Raw genomic sequence first — 12,676 nt, forward strand, 5'->3', positions numbered from 1 at the left:
TCCAAACAATTATGAAAAATAATTTTATTTTGAAGGGACATCTTAGGGGCGCCTGGGTGGCTCAGTCGGTTAAGCATCCGACTTTGGCTCGGGTCACGAACTCCTGGTACGTGAGTTCAAGCCCTACTTCAGGTGAGCTCGAGCCCTGCTTCGGGCTCCGCATTCTCTCTGCCCCATGTGGGATTCTTTCTGCGCCTTGCTCACTCTCTCAAAATATAAATAAATAAATAAATAAATAAATAAATAAATAAAGTGTTAAAAAATTAAAAAACAAAAGGACATTTTAAAGCCAAAAATTAAATATTAATAATAATAATAATAACAATAATAAATGTAAACAAAAACTTAAAAACTAAGGGGGAAAAATACGAGCACAGTCTTTCTCACCAGAATAGCAGACAGTCTTCCAGGATATCCTTTTTGGAGTCAGGTGGAATTGTGTCCCATCCCTGCACCCTTGCCCTGGGGCCAGTCACTGTGCCAGTATCGGGAATAAATGATGTAATCTAATGGTCTCATTCTCAGAGGAGAACGCCACCTGATCCATCCTGATCAGGGTGACAGCTTCTAAGTGGCAGTGCTGGGCTCGAACCCCAGGCCATCTGATCCCTGCCTTCCTCTGTGAGGCTACCGTTGACCTGGATGGGCACTCACCCCGTGAAACAGGCCCGTCTGACCGTGACGTCTGGTTCACTCACGACCGGCTGGTCCCAGTGCTCTCGTAATGGCAGCTAAGAACGTGCGAAGTGCCTATTTCGTCAAAGACAATAAGTGTCCCCACCGTCCATCAGTAACTAGAAAGTCACTCTGTGGGCAGTGTCTTTGCATTCTGGTCAACATTTTCTTTTCCGGCCACTCTTGGCCTGGGAAGGACTGTAGCCCCCAGGACGTGCAAAGCGTACTGAGACCCTGCCAAGGTCCCTGGCCCTGGGAGAACCTTCCCACTTCCTTTGGACTTTGATGTCAGGGTATGTGCCCCCCACCAGCCTCAGCACTCCATCTGGGGTACACCCTGCAGGCCCTTCCATGATCTGTGACTGACTTCAGCCCAGAGATTTCAGTGTGCAAGTCCTGTGGTCAGACCACCAGGCCGCATCGTCACAGGCCAGCAGAGGGCGCCAAGAGTTCAGGGATCGCTTTATCTATCCTTGGCTTTTCTTGCCTTCGCAGTACAAGGAAGAGCAGCTCACCACGGCCTGCGAGAAGTGGCTGGAAATGAACTTGGTCCCTCTGGTAGGGACACAGATCCACCTCCGGAAAATCCCGCAGGAGCTGCTTCACAGAGTGCTGCGGTCCCCCAGGTCAGAGCTGGTGCCCAGGGGTGCTGTGCTGGGGGTGGGGGGTACCAGGAGCCCCCACCACCCTGCCTGGGGCAGCAGGGCCGGTCCTGGGAGGGGGGTGCGCCAGCGGGGTGCATCCACGCCCCTGCTGGCCATGCCAGGTGTCCTACATATCCTCCATCCCAAACTCCCCACCATCCTGAACAGCTGGCCAGGGTGGGGGCTGAAACGCAGGGCACTGTGGGTAGGGATGGGGACAAGATCCCTCACGCTCCTTCACTGGGGTGAGGACCTTCTGGGTGCCCGCTGTCCCGTGACCCACATGGTGGTTCATTCAGTAATTGCCTACGTAATGTTAAAAAATCCTGACAACATTAATATACACCCGCTGTGGAAAATGGAAAACAGGGAAACGCAGAAAACAGAAAATAAGCACTCTCATCCTAAACTGATTCCTGCCTTTAGCCCTGAGCCCTCTCCTGAACAGATAGATCTGACCCAGACACCAGACTCTGTTTGACGCTCGAGCTAAAACCCAATCCTGGGGGCCCCCACCCTGTGTTCCTTTAGCGGCTGATCAAACTGGAATCTTGGGGGGCCTTCTGAGCATCACGTGGCCCTCCGCCCCGACTGCGTCAGTAGCACTTTCAGACCCAGCCCGTCTCCAAGGGCTTCTCTCCACAGGCACCAGCCAGAGATCTCCATCATCTGTTGTCTGGACCACTGCAGGGACCTCTGACTCAGGGTGTTGTGCCAGCTCTTGACCCCCTCCAAGAACATCTCTAGCCAAAGAGCTTTTGGCATGCCCACATCTCACCAGCCACGAGGCACCCACGGGGTCTACCTTGGATCTCAGCCCTGCCGAGCTCATTGGTACCCACCAGTCTGCTCCCCTCCAGCCCAGTTCCTAGAAACGTCCCCAGCTCTTGGCCTTTTAGGTTTATTCCCAGTGTTTTATCAATATGAAAATAGCACCTTGGTGACCTCCTTCAATGTACCTCCTTCTATCTTCATCCCAGATTATCTTCCCACATGATCATCTGCATCTGTAGGTGTAACTGTGTACCCACATAGTTTTTCCTGAACCCTCTGAAAGCAAGTTGCACACATCATGTACCCTGTCTCCTAAATGCTTCAGTGTTTATTTCCTAACAGAAAGAACCTTTTAATGTAATCACAATGCAGTTATCAACTTCAGGGAATTTAGCATTGATGTTAATGCCTTGACATGATTAGCCCAGTGCCGTCCTTTATAACATTTCTTCCCCCAGTGCGGGATCTGGTTTAGATCACATATTGCATTTACTTGCCATGACTCTTTGGGACTCTTGAAAAGGTTCTCGATACCCATTGCCAAGGTACCGAGATTGTATTCCCTTTGGGTAGGTTTCAAAAGTGAGAAGTAAATTCCACTAAACATTTTAGCCGTATGTTAGAAATGGAATGTTTACTCGTGGTCGTGTGGCGGAAAGCATTCTGATATCAGAAATTAGATCTGCAAAGATTCATTCCACCGTTGGTTTGAATTTACTAAGTGGCTTGTGATGCCCTCGCACTTACAGAGAAATGCAGTTGGTAGAACAGAGTTCTGGTGTGGAGGGAGACCATATTAGCAGGAAGACCTCAGGAACCCAGTCCAGGAACACTTCTGGGGCCCTGGGGGGGGGGGGGCACTCCTGGTGTCATTCTGCCCTACTCCCTGATGCTTTTCCCCAACCTCCGGCAGAGGAAAGGTTACACAACTGTGGAGGAAAAGGTAAACAAGGCATCCCTTAGACTTTTCGTAACACTGTCCCTCCCTTGGAAAGACTGAGCTGTCGCACCCTGGTAGTATTTGACCAAGAAAAGGGAAAAGTTGTCTGACCACAGCCAGAACCTTGGTGATGGAACAGGCCTTACAAAGTGTCCACTAGGCAGGAAAAGAGGTCAACCACCTTCCACGTCAAGCGTCTAGACTCACAGGCTTGGAGAGACATGACGGAGCTGGGAACTGGGTCCTGCTCCTCGGGCCCCTCCCCCAGGAGCTGTGTCCACACAACCCAGAGCCATCCCGGCAGCTGGAGGAGACCCTCTGTGGCCTTGAGCATGTCATGGGGCCCGTGTGCCTTGGAGAGACTGGGCTAACGGCTCCCAGACTCGTGTTCGTGTTCCCCGGGGCACATTCTCCTCACCCGCCCTGTTGATGTCCAGTGACCGCCTGCTTTAAAGCTGGAGGGAGGTGGGGAGCAGAGGGTGCTGGAAGACAGGGCCTGGCCGCACCCCGTGCCCGGCGGGATTGTTAGACATTCACCCAGGCTCAGGTTCCTCATCTGGGCGCACTTGTTGGCTGGTGGATCTGGCACTTTGGACCGCAGCTAATGAAGAACAAACCCTTGGACGAGTTCACTGTTACCGAGCACTGGGGTATGTGCGCAGCCCTGTGCACTGTGCCTTTCAACCACCACAACCCTATGCGATAGGTAGTTATTACCCCTAAGATAAGAGGGACAGTAAAAGGCAGGGCTGGGCTCCAACCTGGGACTCAGGCTCCAAGGTCCAGGCTCACACCCTCCACACCGCAACGTCTCTTCATTCGTCACAGAGACCAGGCTTCCCAGCAACCAGAACTCCACCAGATCTGGGTCGTCCTGGCAAGTCACGTGACGCCAGAGCAGCCATGTGGCCACGCCAACCCTTGAGGTCGGGGATGGCGCATCCCCGGGGCCCAGGAAGGTACACTGTGGCCCACCCCCTGGTGTTTGGGTTTCTAAGCATCATCGGAACAACATCCTTCTCAACAGGTGCTTCAACTTCTGGGCTGTTCACCTTCCCTTTCTGAAGTCCCTTTGACCTCAGCTCCCTTTGGGTTTTGCTCTCCATTTTATAAATGACCTCGCATAAAATACACACCGGTTTACTAGCCTCCAGGGCCTCTGGTTTTAATTTCTTTGCCTGGGCCTTGGGTTTTCAGTTCATTTTGTCTTTAGAGGTCACCACTAGGTTACCCTGTTCCACTAACTCTAATATTATGAAAGCTTCATTCCGAGTTTTCTGGAAGCCAAGCTCCTTGTAGACTCAGGAACATGGAAAACTTGGCAAGCCGTCTGGTTCCTATCAGCAGGAAGGCTGCCTTGCCTCCCCTGCAACGGGGGTGTGCCCGCTTCTCCCTGGCTTCCTGTCGAGGACACCACACGTCTTGAGGGCTCAAGAATTCCCAAGAGAAGCCCCCCCTGTCCTCCACATCAGGCCTGTCCAACAGCTTTCCCACTAACATCTGGAACACCACGGGGCATGGCTCTCAAACGTGATAGTTCCTGGGGCGCCTGGGTGGCTGAGTCTTAGGTTAAGTGTCTGACTTCGGCTCAGGTCATGATCTCACAGTTTGTGAGTTCGAGCTGTGCGGACAGCTCAGAGCCTGGAGCCTGCTTCAGATTCTGTGTCTCCCTCTCTCTCTGCCCCTTCATCACTTGCACTCTGTCTCTCTCTCTCTCTCTCTCTCTCTCAAAAAAGTAAAACATGAAAAAAAAAAAAGTAATACTTCCTGAAGCTGGTGGTTCTCTGGCTAATCGCAGCAATACCTACTCACTATTGAGCACTTGTTGCATACAGAGCACTCTGAGTGGGTCATCAGCCTAATTCCTATAGCCACCCAGTGAGGTGGGTACTGTTACCTGCTTTCTTACCTGTGGAATGGAGATTACAGGAAATGCAAAGATTGACCCAGGCTCCCTCCATGCAGCATGAGAAATGGGATTTGAATGCAGGTCCAGGCGACCTCAAAACCCCAGGTCATTACCAGCCTAGCCCATTTCTCCTTATTGATAATCAAGATCAATAAGGATATTGATGGATCTATTTTTCATTGTAGAAAAAACTTTTAAATGTAGGAAGATCATAGAAAACACAGTTGGGCCCACTTCCCAAAATGAACAGTGACATTTTGTCATAAGAAAGAAAACATTACCAATAAAGCAGGACTCGACTGTGCACCCTCCCCAGCCTTATTCTTCCATTCTCTCTGCCTCCCTCCGTCCCTCCCTAAAGACAATCAGACCATTGTCACGGGCTCGCGTGAACTCATCCGTGTGATTATATTCTTACTACACATATGTGTGTCCATAAATAACATTTTGCAAAGGATTAAACTTCAAATAAATGTTCTCATAGTGACCTTAATGTTCTGCCACTTACTTTACTCACTAACATGATGCGATGTGTTCTCTCCGTATTGGTACTTACATATCTGATTAGCGTTTTAAATTTGATGTTGTACAGGGTTCCATAGAATGAATAGATAGCAATTTTTTATTCCCTTCTTAATGGCCTTTTGATTTATTTTGCTTCATTTTTTGTCGTGGCAATCGATGCTGCCGTGGGTACCCTTGTTCGTGGTTTCTTGTTTGCGTTGAGACGGCGTTCTCTATACTCAAAGGGGGGCCTTTATTATTTACATACAATTTTCTCAAAAAAAAAAAAAAAAGACAAACAGTGCCTTGTTAGAAGCATTCTTCTCTTAAAGAACAAATGCCAGTTGCCTCCCAATGGCTATTAGTGAGCCCCAGTAAACACAGGGAGAATAGCCCAGATGTTCCCCGAGGGAAGTTTAAGAACTCTGTAAGTTCTGTTTTGATTGAGGCCATCAGGGCTCTTATGTAAATGAAAATATGTTTGAGTGTCCTGAGCAGGAGCCAATACTTTACTGGTACTTGGTCTAAAGACAGGGCTTTATTTGAACAATTACCATTCACAATGAAAGTAAAACCAGAATCCTGATTCACGGAGCCCCAGTTACTCCTCCTGTGTTGCTGCCTGTTCCTCTTTGGAGACGTCCCAAAGAACCTTCTGGGCTTGGGAACCTTGGGCTTGGATTCTGCACCGGGAGTCATGTAGCTCCCCAGCCCAGAGGTGGTTGGTGTCCCTGTGGAGTTCTCTGTGGGCACATCATATCAAGTGGCTGTGACATCCGCCCTCCTGCCTCACTGTCATTGCCCAGACAGTGACAAATTTGGTCCTGTCTGGCCAGAGTCAAAGCCCATGCATCTGTAGGTAACCTGAAAACAGAGCAAAGAGACATTCTGTGATCAGAAATAGTGTCAAAGGTGGGTGGGTGACATTTCCATTGTTCTTTAGAGTCCCTACTTAGCTTGGGTCCCACCCACCAAGACCACTCAAAGTTGCGGGTGCAGAGGCCGTGACAGGTTTCGAAGCCAGTGTGCCATTCCTGTGGTCAAGACTGGAAATATCGAGGGGTTTAAGAAACACCAAAATGACTTCTCAGATAATCAAGTTGTTGGGAGGCTGTTTAGAGAACCTCTTTGGGAAACACCCTTCCTTTACAGAGTTGACACCGTGGGGAGCGACACTCACTCCTTCTCACCACTTGTTTCTTGATAAGTCTCATGCCGCTGCAGGCCAAGCATGGGTTCTGCAGCCAGGACCTGGCCCTGCCACTTACGAGTCCCAGCGGCCACTCACTAGCACGCTCCTAGGTGCCAGGCGCTGCACTCAGCAAGCTGTACGTGTGTGGTCAGCTCGATGATGTCAACATCCCATACCCAGAGCCTGTGAATCTGTCAGGTTGCATGGCAAAGAGGAAAAACATTGCGGATGGATGACCTTGAGCTGGGGAGGGCGTCCTGGGTTACCCAGGTGGGCCCAGGATAATCACAAGGCTCCTTCCACATGGAAGAGGGAGGAAGGAGGATCAGAACCACAAGGAGATTGATTGGAAGGCGCTGTGCTGTTGGCTTGAGGGTGGAGGAAGGAGCCACAGGCCATGGGATGTGGGTGGCCTCTGCAAGCTGGAAAAAGCAAGGAAATGATTTTCCATAGAGCCTCCAGAAAGAAGGCGGCCCACCCCTGGATCTTAGCTCAGTGAGATCGATTTTTATTCTTCTGACCTCCACAACCGTAAGATAATACATGTGTGTTGTTTTAAGCCACTTGGTTCATAGCTTGTTACCGCAGCGACAGGAAAACTCAGCATTGTCACTCACGTAGACTTTGAGCGATGGCTGTCACCACTATCTGCAGATGAGGGCGTAGTGGCTGGGGGGCCGCCCAGCAGCCTGCAGGAGGTTCCACAGCCAGCGTGGGGCCGAACGGAGCCACGCCAGGTCTGACCCCAGGATCCTGTGACCTTGGATAAGCTATTTAGCCCTCAGTCGGGGCTGGGACTAGAAGGTGATGAGTGAGGCACTAACCTCGGGTGCAAAATTTAAGGGGACACAAAACAACCCTCAGTCTTCAGGTAAAGTATATTGTAGTGCGATACTTCAAAATCGACAGTAATGCAAAAAAACACAATGAACGAATGGGGCGCCTGGGTGGCTCGGTCGGCTAAGCATCTGACTGTTTATTTCAGCTCAGGTTATGATCTCATGGTTCCGGGATGGAGCCTTGAGTCGGGCTCCATGCTGGGCATGCAGCCTGCTTGCGATGCTCTCTCTCTCCCTTTCCCTTTGCCCCTCCCCACTCAAAACCCACGCTGAACAAAATATTAAAATTTTAAGTAAACATAGGGCCAGTCTGAATTCACATATCCATATAAGGAATGTATCGCAACTTTGCAGGATTGCTGTGTGGAATTAAATGAAAGAAACATCCAAACACGTCTCACACACACCTGTCTGTGGTAAGGGCTTAAATGCTGCCCGTGGCTTTGGTGTCACAGCAGGTGGGCATCAGGCTGCTGAGGGTCATATCCCAGCGCTGCCATTCACTGTCCCAGTGACCCTGAGAAGGTCACTTCATCTCTCTCTGGCTGAAGTGACCGACAGACTCGGGGGTGGTATTGCCTCAGACCTCAACTCACTTTTAACTTTCCGTTTTCTTACAAATTGTGTGAGATTTTGCTATTCCTGAAATGTCTTCTCTTATTTCGGCCAGGTTGTTCACTTTTAATGAGTTTCATCTTTTGAAAACGCTACTTTTGTGGGTCTTCTTGCAACTGAACCCCAAAGTGCAGACAGTTCCTGTGCAGGAAACGGTGCTGGCATTTTTTACCAGGTAACACAACTTTGTGTCGATTGATGAAACGCACATACGCTGGGTTTCTGTACTCATATCATGGAGGAAAAGCATCAATGACATGATTTTTGATAGCATCATCTAGAGTGCACAGGATGCAATTTTCTTTATGGGGCCTAAGATTATGGGGTATCTTCAAGCCGCTGGAAATGGCTCACGTACTTGAAAACGTGAATAACATGTAGGTGCGATCATAAGAGATACTCATGTGCTTCTGAACACGTTCTGTCCAGCAAAAGACATGCTATACGAGGTACTCCTTTTATTTAGAAAAATGTATTACCAAACCACACTGACCTTAAAAACATCGTATTTTAAATGTGCCTAGGGGCACCTGGTGGATCAGTTGGTTAAGGGTCTGACTCTTGATTTCCACTCAGGTCATGATCTCACGATTTTTGGGTTTGAGCCCTGCATCGGGCTCTGCGTAGAGCCTGCTTGGGATTCTCTCTCTTCCTCTCTGCCCCTCCCCCACTCGCTTGCACTCTCTCTCTCTCTCTCTCTCTCTCTAAGTAAATAAATAAATAAACTTTAAAAAAGGTACCTAAATTAGACCAGGTTGTCCTCACTTATATTTCACAACAGCGTATAAAATTCTGAATTTTCTGAACAAATGAAAAAGCATTTGAATGTACAAAAGTTTCATAGAATTAACTCAAGTTTCTTATCCTCTCTAAACTTATAAGTTCTAAAAATTGCGTATCTCAAAATTTCAGTAAAAAATACCTACAGTTTAATGGACACCATTTAATTATGCTTACTAATTCCGATACGCGCTTTCTTTTTTAAAATGTTTATTTTTGTGAGCGAGAGAGAGAGCACGAGCAGGGGAGGGGCAGAGAGAAAGGGAGACACAGAATCAATTCAAAGCAGGCTCCGGGCTCCGAGGTGTCAGCGCAGAGCCCGATGTGGGGCTGGAACCCATGAACCGCGAGATCGTGAGCGGAGCGAAAGTCAGGCGCTTAACCGACTGAGCCACCCAGGCGCCCCGACGACAGCACTTTCTATTCATAATCTCATTTCATCTGTAAAAGACTCCGGGGCTTGCTTTGTCATTCCCATTTTACAGATGACTAAACTGAGGTGGAAATGAACTATCCTGTCAGAGATCACACACGTGGCAAGGGACGGGGTCTGACTTAAACCCGGCCTGCGGAAATCCCAAGACACTTTGCTGCCCATTCCTAGAATGGCCGATTGTATATCCTCTCTTGTGTCCACTCAGCTGGTTCAGTAATAGCTCCCTGGGCGCTGTGTTCAGAAAGATCCTGAGGCTGCCTGTAGGCTCAGTGTTGTTGTTAGCAGGGGACTTGGAGTGCGCCTTCCCCTCCCCGTGCTGCCCTCTGCTGTGAGTGTTTTCCATCTGTCCTATCAAGAGTGCCCCCATTAGCAGTGGCAGCCTGGGTGCAGGGGAGCGGGGTGGGGGGCAGGGCGAAACTGGTAGTTTATGGGCTCCCTTTCATGCCTCTTTATAAAGCTTCGATTAAAACTTTGTATGTATGCTCACATCACGCAAGCTGGCTGTGGAGTGTGGTGGCCCTGCAGCTACAGACAGTCCCAGGCGGGCCGCAGGGGGTCTGCCTGGAGGAAGTGACAGCCGGCATCACTTTCATTGTCGGGTTTAGGCTTCGGCTCCCCACCTCAGCATGAATGGGGTTTCCAGGCACCATAAGGCGTGTTCAAGGGAGCGAAGAGGCCCCATTCCTTTTGCACGTGTGAGTTTAGCAGATAAACACATCTTCCACCTATTCGTCAGTGGCTTGACCTGATCAAGCCAAGCTCCGTTTGCATTGTTCTAAAGCAGTGAATCCTTTTCTGGAACATCTGTGCACCATGTTAACTAAAGAGCCCATTTTTCCTGTCTCGTTATTTGGGGAAAGCGGTATTCAGTGCCAGAATGATATGCACTTTGCTTAGTTTCTATATAATTTGCTTTGAGCGCAAATGTTTGACTAACCACCCCCCACTCTTTTAATAGCCCAAGAGACACTTTTTCCAGTGAGTCATGCACAACCAGGAAAACTTGCTCTTTGGCTCCAGGTTAGCTTTCGTACTGGGAATGTCTTAGAACCGGGAGGTAGGAAATGAGCTGGAATGTGGAAACTGTTTTTAATGCGGTAGAAACAGAGGGAATGAGGCTCTCAGGGGGGGTGGCCCCCCGCTGAGAGTAGGGTGCGCTAGGTTTTCCTGAGCTGGAGTCCCAGGGCTCCTCCTCACTATCATTAGCTTTTCCATTCCTCTTGAACCGATGCTGGTTGCCTCTTGACCTCACACCTCCCACGCCTGGCTACATTTCCCAAGCCCCCGATGCTACATTGTTCCTTGTTGGAAACCATTTGTGAGTTTCCCTTTGGTCCCAGTATCTTCTACTGGGGGGCCCGTGCTCTCTGACTGCGCACAGCGGGGGACTCCCAGCAGCCTGTGCGCCTGCCTTCCCTCCCGCTTCCCTGCCAGCAAGCTTGGTGCCCCAGGGAGAACAGACAGATGGTCTGGGCCTCGGGGCTCTTCCCCTGCAGCTGTCCAGGCGCACCCCCGACTCTGAGGACCACGTGCCCATTTTTAGGATTGTGGGCAACTCTCATCCCAGCACGCTCTTCTGCCCTAGAACAGTGGCACCTTTAAGGTGTTCCCTCATCCATGGCCTCCACCTCCCAAATGTGTGTCCCCTGAGTCTCCAGACTCAGCCTAGGGATCAGCACTTGCCTCTCCTGCCAATGTAACTCCCACCCGTTCTGCCCCCGCTGCCAGTCTGTCCACGGTGGGGCCTCCCCTGAGAGCCTCTCTGACCCCTGAGAGCCTGACGACCACTGATGTCCCCCGGGGACATCATGAGCAGCTTCAAGGAAGGGTCTGTGGGCCTTTATCACACCCCTAGCTTGTCTGGCACCGTGCTGTGCATGGAAGAGCTTCTGAAGGATGAGTTTCCAGCAATCGCTTTTTTTTTTAACATTTATTTATTATTGAGAGACAGAGCATGAGCATGGGAGGGGCAGAGAGAGAGGGGGACACAGAATCCGAAGCAGGCTCCAGGCTCCAAGCTGTCGGCACAGAGCCCGACCTGGGGCTTGAACTCACAGACCGCGAGATCATGACCTGAGCTGAAGTCAGACGCTCAACCGACTGAGCCACCCAGGCGCCCCCAGCAATCGTTTTTGTGTGGCTTGGTTCCCCTCACAGAAGTGGGTTGTAATATGCTGATGCAAAATTCAGAGAACACTTTGTCTATAACAGGGTCTGTAGACAGATGACTGATGGCGGGTGCCTGCTTGGTGTTCTAGACAAGGAAGGGTTCCAAGGTTTTCTGTAGGCTCGGGGAGAAATAACGTCTCGGTTGGTTAGTGATGTCTACCCCGGACATGGCAGTGGGTACTGGGTGCCTTGTTCTGTGTTTACTATCCCTTCTGCGGATCCCCGGGGCTGCCCCGCAGCAGGGCAGGGCCTTGGGGCTGCTGGCCCAGAGGAGCTGGTGGCCTGAAGGCTGGAGCTGCGAGAAGGCACTTCTGCTCTTAGTGGAGGAGGGAGGCTGCCGGGAGTCACGGCCAGCGTGGGCCAGAGTCGGGTCACCAGGGGAGCTGACCTTCACGGCTCAATGAGGCACCAAGGGGAACAGCTGGTCGGGTCCCTGTGGCCACGGGACATGCCAGGGACGCTAAAAGATGAGGCAGAGGAGTAGACCCCCTGGGAGACAGTACATAGGCTTTGGAATGAGGATCAAGGAAGCTGAGTCTTTGGCCCAGTTTTTAAAGTTACGTGTATTGATGAAAGAATGTAAATGACAGAGTGATCTATGAGGGATCTCCCAGTGGTCAGAGTGGACATCTTGAGGCCACCACAATATGGGGACTTCCCAAATAGGACCGTACTTTTGTAACGTGCAGCAGTGGGACAAGTGGCCCGAACACAAGCTAGTGGGGCCCTGTGAGCACTGGAAACAAGGCCACACTGCAGCCGTGCCTGTGGCCCTGGCCGGCCTGGCGCCCGCATCGGAGGGTTTGGAACAGTAATTGAGTAAAAGTAGGGGCGCCTGGGTGGCTCAGTCGGCTAAGCATCCAGCTCTTGATTTCAGCTCAGGTCATGAACTCACGGTTTCGAAAGCTCGAGCCCTGCATCAGGCTCTGCGCTCACAGCATGGAGCCGGCTCGGGATTCTCCCTCTGTCTCTGCCCCTCCCTTGCTGGAGCTCTCTGTCTCTCTCAAGATAAATAAATAAACTAAAAAAAATTGTTTTTAAATAGATCAGATGCCCCTTTTCTTACCTGTCTTAGCAAGGTCTGGAAGGCACGCTAGGAGTGAAGGTATTTGAACACTTGACCCCAGTACCAGCAATGCCTGCAAATAAAGACATAGGTCCAAGCCTTGTTTATTCTCCCAGGTTCTTTCATTCTTTGA

At 50.5% G+C, this 12,676-nt stretch overlaps 1 protein-coding gene across 4 annotated transcripts in view; it reads left to right on the forward strand.

Moving 5' to 3' along the window:
• Positions 1–12,676, forward strand: part of BTBD16 (BTB domain containing 16) — a 45,409-nt gene that overhangs the window by 18,450 nt on the left and 14,283 nt on the right. For all 4 annotated transcript variants that reach the window (XM_053207179.1, XM_053207180.1, XM_015065931.3 and 1 more), the window contains 2 exons: positions 1,171–1,301; positions 8,148–8,267. In XM_053207179.1, the coding sequence (XP_053063154.1) occupies positions 1,171–1,301; positions 8,148–8,267 (251 nt within the window). The remainder of the gene's footprint in view (positions 1–1,170; positions 1,302–8,147; positions 8,268–12,676) is intronic.

Source organism: Acinonyx jubatus, chromosome D2 (genome assembly GCF_027475565.1).
Source record: "Acinonyx jubatus isolate Ajub_Pintada_27869175 chromosome D2, VMU_Ajub_asm_v1.0, whole genome shotgun sequence".
Classification (NCBI taxonomy): domain Eukaryota; kingdom Metazoa; phylum Chordata; class Mammalia; order Carnivora; family Felidae; genus Acinonyx; species Acinonyx jubatus.